Below are 10,147 nucleotides of genomic sequence, written 5' to 3' on the forward strand. Positions count from 1 at the left end.
GAAGCCACCTGTAATACTTATGAGAAGGGAGTTCATGGCCACCCCTCTCTCCTCCTCATATCTTACTTGCATAATCCTCAGTCTTCTTATACTAACCTCTGCCCCAACTCTCCTTTCCCAATCCCTCTCTGCTTGAGCCCTTACCACTCATCCCCCAGTTTTCCACACTGGAATCAAATGGCCAAAGATTGTATATTTTCAAAGGCACCAGATAACAAGAAATGGATTCTATTCACAGCTAGGCCCAAACTCGTGGCTTCAGTTTTCTCATCTGCTGAATGAGGAAGTTCAAACTAGATGCTCTATATAGTCACTTCAGCTCTAAATGACCTTAATTTAATTCCTTTAGAACCTGACCCTTCATGTGCTATAAAACATGGACAGTTCATCACACTTAAGGGCCCAGGGGGTCAGGATGATTAATAAGTCCTGGGCTTGGGTCAGAAGGCAGGGGATAGAGGACATGTCTAGTCATTTGCTTGGAACAATTTCCTCACATCAATTTTTCCCTTGCAACTTTCCCAACTTAATGCCAACTAGTAGGCTTACTTTGGCCAAACACTGTATGCTTGGTAACTCCCCGGTAGGATGGCAGATATGCTTACTGTACACACTTTTCCATCTGGCCCTATGTTCCAGTCCACCATCCCTCACATTCTCCCTCAGCCTGTGAGTGTCATTGCCATGGCAGAAATGGAAAGAGTCAGAGCTCTTGAGGTGACATCCTGTCAGAAGAAAGAAATAATTGCCCCCTCCCCCCATCAGCTACCACTCCTGTGCCACCTTCCTGTGGAAAGACTGAGCAGGTGCAGCTGACCTGTTTCTGCAGGTTCTGCAGGTGAACCCAAGGTATACTACTCCCATGAAAAGCAGAAAAGGTAACAGTGACAAAGGCTCCATATAATATAGCCTCTCCTTAAAGTTCCCTGTGTATTTTAACACATTAAACGCTTTGAGAAGATCTTTTAAAAAAATCTGTTTAATTTTGTTAACAAATTTCCCTATCATTTAGCTGCAGAACCCATTTCTTTGTAACCAGTTTTACTAAGATATATTCATACAATCCATCCAAAGTGTACAATCAGTGGCTTTCAGTATAATCACAGAGTTGTGCATTCATCACCACATTCAATTTTAGAACATTTTCATTACTTCAAATAGAAAAGCCCCTTACCCTTTATATCTCCCTATTGTTGACACTTAGCAATGGTGTGGTACCCTTGTTACAACTGATGAAAGAATATTAAAGCATTTCTGTTTACTATAGTCCAGAGTTTGCATTAGGTGAATTTTTCCTCATATACCACCCTTTTATTAACTACCTGTAACAGTGACATACATTTGTTACAGTACATGAAGGAACATTCTTTTACTTCTACTGTTAACCACAGTCCATCATCCACAATAGGGTTCACTGTGTTACACAGTCCCATGTTTTATCCTCTAGCTTTCATTCTAGTGACATACATGACCCTAAATGTCTCCTTTCAACCACATTCACACACAATTCAGCACTGTTAATTATAGTCACAGTAATGTGCTACCATCACCTCTACCCATTTCCAAATGTTTGCAATCAACCTAATTAGAAATTCTGCCCAAATTAAGCATCAGCTCCCCATTCTCTATCCTCATTGTATCTCCTGATAACCTATATTCCAGATTCTAATTCTATGAGTTTGCTTCTTTTAATTAGTTCATATTAGTGAGATCATACAATATTTGTCCTTTTATATATGACTTACTTCACTCAACATAATGTCCTCAAGGTTCATCCATGTTGTCACATGCATTAGGACTTCGTTCGTTCTTATAGCTGAATAATATTCCATTGTATGTGTGTATCACATTTTGTTTATCCATTCTTTGCTTGATGGACACTTGATGGACACTTGGAAATTGTGAATAATGCCTTACGAGCATCAGTATGCAAATATCCGCTCATGTCCCTGCTTTCAGTTCTGGGTATATAACCAGTAACGGGATTGCTGGATTGTACGGCAATTCTATATGTAACTTCCTGAGAAACCACCAAACTGTCTTCCATAGCAGCTGCTCCATCTTACATTCCCACTAGCAATGAATGAGTGTTCCTATTTCTCCAACACTTGTAGATTTCTGTTTTTTAATAGTAGCCATTCTAGTGCATGTGAAATGGTATCTCGTGGTTTTGAGTTGCATTTCCCTAAAAGCTAGTGATATTGAGCATATTTTCTTGTGCGTTTTGGCCATTTATATTTACTCTTTGGAAAAATGTCTACTCAAGTCTTTTGCCCATTTTTTAATTTGGTTGTCTTTTTATCGTTGAGTTGTAAGATTTCTTAATATACTCTGGATATTAAACCCTTATTGGATATGTGATTTCCAAATATTTTCTCCCATTGAGTAGGCTGTCTTCTCACTTTCTTGATAAAGTCCTTTGAAGTGCAAAAGTTTTTAATGTTGATTAGGTCCCATTTATCTATTTTTTCTTTCATCGTTGTGCTTTGGGTTTATGTGTAAGAAACCATTGCCTACCACAAGATCTTGAAGGTGCTTCCCTATATTTTCTTCTAGGAGTTTTATGGTTCCAGCTGTTATATTTAGGTCTTTGATCCATTTTGAGTTAATTTTTGAATAAGGTGTAAGACAGAGGTCCTCTTTAATTCATTTGTAAATGTATATCCAGTTCTCACAGCACCATTTGTTGAGATTATTCTGTACCAATTGAGTGGACTTGGCAGCCTTGTCGAAAGTCAATTGACCATAAATGCATGAGTCTATTTCTGAACTCTCAATTCAATTCCACTGGTCAATGTATCTACCTTTATGCCAGTACCATGCTGTTCTGGCCACCATAGTTTTGTAGTATGCTTTAAAGTCAGGAAGTGTGAGTCCTCCACCTTCATTCTTCTTTGCCAAATGCGTTAGGCTATTCAGGGCCCCTTACCCTTCCAAATACATTTGATAATTGGCTTTTTCATTTCTGCATTGCAGGCAGTTGGAATTTTGATTGAGATTGTGTTGAATCTCTAACTCAATTTTGGTAGAATCGACATCAAATATTTAGTCTTTTAATCCATGAACACAGAATGTCCTTCCATTTATTTAGGTCTTTGATTTCTTTGAACAATGTTCTATAGTTTTCTGTGTACAGGTCCTTTACATCCTTGGTTAAATTTATTCCCAGATATTTGATTCTTTTAACTGCTATTGTAAATGGAATTTTTTTCTTGATTTCTTCCTCAGATTGCTCATTACTAGTGTACAGAAACACTGATTTTTGCATATTGATCTTGTATCCTGCCACTTTGCTGAACTCCTTTATTAACTTTAGTAGCTTTGTTGTAGATTTTTTGGGACTTTCTCTATATAGCATCACGTCATCTGCAAATAGTACAGATTTTACTTATTCCTTTCCAATCTGGATGCCTTGTTTTTCTTTTTCTTGCTAACTGCTCCAACTAGAAATTCTACTACAATTTTGAACAGTAGTGGCAACAGTGGGCATCCTTGTCTTGTTCCAGATCTTAGAGGGAAAGCTTTCAGTCTGTCTCCATTGAGTAGGATGTTAGTGTGGGTTCCAGATCTTAGAGGGAAAGCTTTCAGTCTGTCTCCACTGAGTAGGATGTTAGTGTGGGCTTTTCATAGATGCTCTTTATCACCTTGAGGCAGTATCCTTCTAGTCCTATCTTTCGAAGTGTTTTTATCAAGAAAGTGTGTTGTATTTTGTCAAATGCCTTTTCTGTGTCAATTGAGATGATCATGTGGTTTTTCCCCTTTGATTTGTTAATGTGGTATAGTAATTGATTTTCTTGTGTTGAACCACCCTTGCATACCTGGGAGAAAAACCACATGATCATAGTGCATAATTCTTTTACTGTGCTGTTGGATTCAATTTGCGAGTATTTGGTTAAGGATTTTCGCATGTATATTCATTAGAACACTTGGTCTGTAATTTTCCTTTCTTATAGTATCTCTATCTGGCTTTGGTATCAGGGTGATGTTGGCTCTGTAGAATGAGTTAGGGAGTGTTCCCTCTTCTTCAATTTTTTGGAAGCATTTGAATAGGATTGGCATTAATTCTTCTTGAAACAATCAGTAGAATTCACCTGTGAAGCCATCTTGTCCTGGGCTTTTCTTTGTTGGGATGTTTTTAATGACTGATTCAATCTCTTTACTTGTGATTGGTCTGTTGAGGTCTTCTGTTTCTTCTAAAGTCATGATAGGTTGTTCATGTATTTCTAAGAATTTGCTTATTTCATCAAGGTGTCTAATTTGTTGGCATATACTTTTTCATAGTATCCTCTTTTGATCCTTTTATTTCTGTGGGGTCAGTAATAATGTTGCTCCTCTCATTTCTGTTAATATTTATTCACATCTTTGCTTTTTTCTTTGTCACTCTAGCTAAGTGTTTGCTAATTTTACTGATCTCAATGAACCCACTTTTGGTTTTGTTAATTCTATTGTTTCTTGTTTTGTTTTCCAATTTCTTTTTACTTCTGCTCCAATCTTTGTTATTTTTTTCCTTCTGCTTGCTTTGGGGTTTGTTTGCTGTTCCTCTTATAGTTCCTCCAGGTGTACAGTTAGATCTTTGATTTTAGCTCTTTCTTCTTTTTGGACATAGGCATTTAGGCCTATAAATTTCCCCCTCAGCACTGCCTTTGCTGCATCCCATAAATTTTGTTATGTTGTGTTCTTGTTTTCATTCGTCTCAAGATATTTACCGATTTTCCTTGCAATTTCTTCTTTGACCCATTGATTATGTTGTTTAACCCCCATATATTTGTGAATATTCCCATTCTCTGCCTTTTATTATTTCCAGCTTCATTCCCTTATGCTCAGAGAAAGTGCTTTGTACAATTCCAATCTTTTTAAATTTATTGAGATTTCTTTTATGACCCAACATGTGGTCTGAACTGAAGAGTGATCTGTGATCAGTTGAGAATATATATCTTGCTGTTTGGGGATGCAATGTTCTGTATATGTCTGTTAGCTATAGTTCATTTATCATATTATTCAATTTCTCTGTTTCTTTATTGATTCTTTGTCTAAATGTTCTATCTATTGATGAGAGTGGCATACTGAAGTCTCCAACTATTATTGTAGAGACATCTATTTCTCCCTTCAGTTGTGCCAGTGTTTGCCTCATGTATTTTGGGGCACCCTGGTTAGGTCCATAATTATTTATGATTATTTCCTCTGGGTGGAATGCCCCTTTTAGTAATAAAAAGTGTCCTTCTTTGTCACTTATAACAGTTTTGCATTTCAAACTCATTTTGTTTGATATTAGTATAGCTACCTAGCTCTTTTTTGGTTATTGTTTGTGTGAAATATCTTTTTCCAGCTTTTCACTTGAAAACTATTTGTATTCTGGGGTCTAAGGTGAGTCTCTTATAAGCAAATAAATGGATTATACATTTTATCCATTTTGCCAATCTGTGTCTTTTCATTGGGGAGTTTAATCCATTAACATTCAATATTATTACTGTAAAGGTAGTACTTACTTCAACCATTTTATCCTTTGCTTTTTATATGTCATATCTATTTTTATCTTGTTTTACCCTTTTAGGTATCCTTATTGATAATCTTCATTTTTACACTCTCCTCCAAGCCTCTCTCTCATGTCTTTTCCTTTCAGCCTGCATAACTCTTTAGTATTTCTTGTAGGGCAGGTCTCTTGATGAACTCTCTTGGTTTCTATTTATTTGTGAATATTTTAAACTCTGTCATTTTTGAAGGGCAGTTTTGCCAGATAAAGAATTCTTGGCTGGCAGTTTTTCTCTTTCAGTACATTAAATACATCACACCACTGCCTTCTTGCCTCCATGGCTTCTGATGAGAAATCAATATTTAATCTTCTTGCTGTTCCCTTGTGATAAATTGCTTTACTCTTGCTCCTTTCAGGAATCCCTTTATCTTTGGCATTTGACATTCTGATTAGTGTCACTAATTATGTCTGTTAAGATTTATTCTGTTTGGATTACTTTGCGCTTCTTGGATGTGTCTATTTATGTCTTTCATAAGAGTTGGGAGATTTTCAGCCATTATTTCCTCAAATATTCTTTCTGCCCCTTTTCCCTCTTCTTTTCCTTCTGGGACTCCCATGATGTATACATTTGTGCACTTCTTGCTGTCACTCAATTCCCTGAGACCCTGCTCAATTTTTTTCTCCATCTGTTCTGTCTGTGAGATTTTGAATGTCCAATATTTCAGTTCGCTGATTCTTTCTTCTGCCTGTTCAGATCTGCTCATTTGCCTCTAGAGTACTTTTAATACCTTCTATTGTGCATTGTATTCCCATAAGTTGCAGGAGCCTTTTTTGATGTGACTCTTAGCATTCCACAGATCTGGTGTTATTTCAAATAACCTACCTCTGGGCTTCTAATTATAGAGTACTGCAAGAGAAAAGCTGAGATTATTCTAATCACCCTCTTTCAGCTCCATCCCTCCACTTTCCTTTCTTGTCCTTCCAGTCCTGTGCCTCAGAAACAAGACTACACTAAAGCACCCCATGCAACAATTAGAACAAATTAGAGTCAAGAGGGTAGAGCTGTGATCATGTCACAGACAAGGCTTAGACTGCGGATATAGATGGGGTCACTTGGGGATCTGTGAGGCTGCCTGGCCAGTGACCGGGGTGTACTGGTTTGTGTCTTGCAGGTGAAAGCTGGTCTGGGGATCAATGTCATTGGTCTGGTGATAGTAATGGTGGCCATCAACACATGGGGAGTTAGCCTCTTCCACCTGGACACATTTCCAGTCTGGGCTAAGGTCAGTAACATCACTGATCAGGCCTAACACAAGTGAGGAAATGTGCCCAACTAAAGGAGCTGCCAGCACCTGGCAAAATCTGAACCACAGGCCAAGAAAACCAACAAGAGCACACACCCAGCCCCTGATCAAAGCCTGGAGGCAACTCCTCATCCAAACTCTAGGCTACCTACAACCTCAAGTGAAATGCAAGAAATCAGCAACCAAGGATACATACTTGGATGTTTATGTCTTCTTTCCTGCCCTCCTTCCTTATCAACATCTCTTAAGAAAACCTAAATTTTTTCTTACTTCCTTCTATCTAGTCTCTCCAATTGATTCTCTCTGAATACCAGAAAAGGAGCCTTACTTTCAGTTGCCCCTGACTGGCCTCACCAGGTTATGTTTTTAACACCTTTTTAGGAGTGGAAGGAGAAATCCAAATCATTCTACCTAAACACAGATAGTAAAACAAGTGACATCTCCTCTTTTGGGGGAAAACGTCACCCAGAATTTGATCTATAACATCAGCTTCTTTCTCCTAAGTGTTTCTATCCTAAGCTCTCTCCACAAAAAGACAATTCTTATTAGTTCTTCTTTGTGACAATCAGTACTCTTTTATCACTACTTTGGTTCCCTTTCAGTGTCTCTCTTTAATGGCTTCCCTTTACCTTGGCACCAAATTCCTGTAAAGAAATGATGTTCCTCCTTAGAAAGAGGCTAATGCTGTTCTGTGTCAAAGAGAAAGGAAGTAGAAAAAGAAGACACATTGAGATTACTATCTCTCTTCACCAGCACTAAGTACAAATACTATCACATTGGTTAAGTGCTAGGAAGGAGAAAAAACATTCATATATGTCTTATTAGGGAGTCCCAGACTGTAAGTAAGACCACAGAACTCTGGTCTTCCTTCTAGATATAATGAGTAGTTCTTTGCTGAGAAAACAAAATCCTCAGTAGGTTCACAAAGAGCAAAGAGCTCCAAACAAATCAGTAACTGCCTACCAGTCAGTGAGCATCTTGGGGGGAGGGGCGTGTCTCTTGAAGTTGTCCCCCAGCAACTTATACAATGTAGTAAGCTGTAACTGCTCAATAACTATTACCTGTGAAAAAAATCATTTTGGAAATCAAGGCCTCCTTCTTCCTCCTGAAGATCATGCCATCTTCTCCATAACAAAGGTCCTTGCTACATAACTGGATATAGCTCCCAATCTCTCCAGTTTGCTAGCATTAAGTATTTCTGATTTCCATCATCAGTTACTTGCAAAATATACCTTATGGGAAAAGGAGTCCCCATAGTTACTGCACTGTTTTTTAATTGATTTTAAGTTACTATTGCTAGCATGTGTTGTTTCCCCAAAATAACTTACCAATAAAAATCACTCAGTTTGTCAAATGTTTATGAATTGTAAAGTTTCTTTTGTGCCTTTCATCACTTGCACACACTAGCCACAGCATATGATTGATCAGGTTCAAATGGGAATACTGGAGAACCTAAGATGGTGGCTAGGTGAGACAGGGCAAAAAAATACCTCCGTGAAAAATACTAGATAAAAACCAGAAAGTGACCCAGAACACCAAGTCCAGCGATGTACCAGCTGGACAAGGTCTGCTAAAACCACAGGGACCGTGCACTTGGTGAAACCAGGAGTCTGCATTCTGAAACGAGTGAGTAAGCCAGCTGAAAGTCCCACGGCCATGCTGCGGTGTGGGGAAACTGCGGGTTGGCATTTGGCAATAGACTAGTTCGTTTTAAAAAAAAACAAAAACAAAAACCCCGGGAGCGGCTGCAGATATGGCAGTGAGAACCACACAGTGAAGCACTGCAGGAGCAGGCTGTAGCCAACACCTCGGTGTCTGGCATGGAGGACAGCCCTCCTCACACCCACTGCCGATTGTCCTGGAACCAGAGGGACAGAGGGGAGAGCCAAAAGGAGAAAGAAACTGTGCCCCTTGCAGCCGGCTTCCCCGCATGCTGGCGACACTCCTGCCCGGGGCCTGACCCACAGCCCAGAGCCGCACCAGGAAACCCAGTCTGATGGGGAGTGTATCCCACAGCACCACACGCCACAATATCGGCCGTGGACAGTGGCCTTGGGTGCACCCACAGCTAGTTGTCCTGGAGGTGGGAAGGCAGAGCTGTGCGAAAAGGGGGGGGGTTGAGATGCCCCATTCAGTCATTTCTGCAACAGGCTGGGAGCGCCCCTGCATGGCCCAGCGGCCCGGGGCTTCCCTTGAGGGACGGCATGCACTTGTGGCGTAGCACAGCCTTCCCGCAGCAGAGGTCCTGGAAGATCACAGCTATCAAGCAAAGCAAATGCCAAGAGGCCAAAAATAACAGAAAATCTTAAAGTATATGATAAAACCAGACGATATGGAGAACCCAATCCCAAACAGCCAAATCAAACTATCAGAAGAGACACAGTACTTGGCGCAATTAATCAAAGGACTACAGTCAAAGAATGAGAGCATGGCACAGGATATAAAGGACATGAAGAAGAACATGGCACAGGATATAAAGGACATAAAGAAGACCCTAGAAGAGCATAAAGAAGAAATTGCAAGAGTAAATAAAAAAATAGAACATCTTATGGAAATAAAAGAAACTGTTGGCCAAATTAAAAACTCTGGATACTCATAATACAAGATTAGAAGAAGTTGAACGACGACTCAGCATCCTCAACGACCACAGAACAGAAAATGAAAGAACAAAAGAAAGAATGGAGAAAATAATTGAAAAAATCGAAATGGATCTCAGGGATATGATAGATAAAATAAAACATCTAAATTTAAGACTCATTGGTGTCCCAGAAGTGGAAGAGAAGGGTAAAGGTCTAGAAAGAGTATTCAAAGAAATTGTTGGTGAAAACTTCCCAAACCTTCTACACAATATAAATACACAAAGCATAAATGCCCAGCAAACTCCAAATAGAATAAATCCAAATAAACCCACTCCAAGACATATTCTGATCAGACTGTCAAATACTGAAGAGGAGCAAGTTCTGAAAGCAGCAAGAGAAAAGCAGTTCACCACATACAAAGGAAACAACATAAGACTAAGGAGTGACTACTCAGTGGCCATCATGGAGGCGAGAAGGCAGTGGCATGACGTATTTAAAATTCTGAGAGAGAAAAATTTCCAACCAAGAATACTTTATCCAGCAAAACTCTCCTTCAAATTTGAGGGAGAGCTTAAATTTTTCACAGACACACAAATGCTGAGAGATTTTGCCAATAAAAGACCTGCACTACTTCAGACACTAAAGGAAGCCCTACCAACAGAGAAACAAAAAGAGGAGAGGTACAGAGACTTTTAAAACACATATATAGAACCTTACATCCCAAATCACCAGGACACACATTTTTCTCTAGTGATCACGGATCTTTCTCCAGAAGGGACCATAAGCTGGGACAT

The 10,147-nt window shown here is 39.3% G+C and overlaps 1 protein-coding gene across 4 annotated transcripts in view; it reads left to right on the forward strand.

Annotated features, from left to right (window-relative positions):
* The window catches only part of SLC13A4 (solute carrier family 13 member 4), a 54,029-nt gene extending 45,733 nt beyond the window's left edge, over window positions 1–8,296 (forward strand). For all 4 annotated transcript variants that reach the window (XM_037836086.1, XM_037836088.1, XM_037836089.1 and 1 more), the window contains one exon: window positions 6,643–8,296. In XM_037836086.1, the coding sequence (XP_037692014.1) occupies window positions 6,643–6,780 (138 nt within the window). In that variant the 3' untranslated portion in view covers window positions 6,781–8,296. The remainder of the gene's footprint in view (window positions 1–6,642) is intronic.
* Window positions 8,297–10,147: the final 1,851 nt, after the last annotated feature.

This window comes from Choloepus didactylus, chromosome 5 (assembly GCF_015220235.1).
Source record: "Choloepus didactylus isolate mChoDid1 chromosome 5, mChoDid1.pri, whole genome shotgun sequence".
NCBI classification, from domain to species: domain Eukaryota; kingdom Metazoa; phylum Chordata; class Mammalia; order Pilosa; family Megalonychidae; genus Choloepus; species Choloepus didactylus.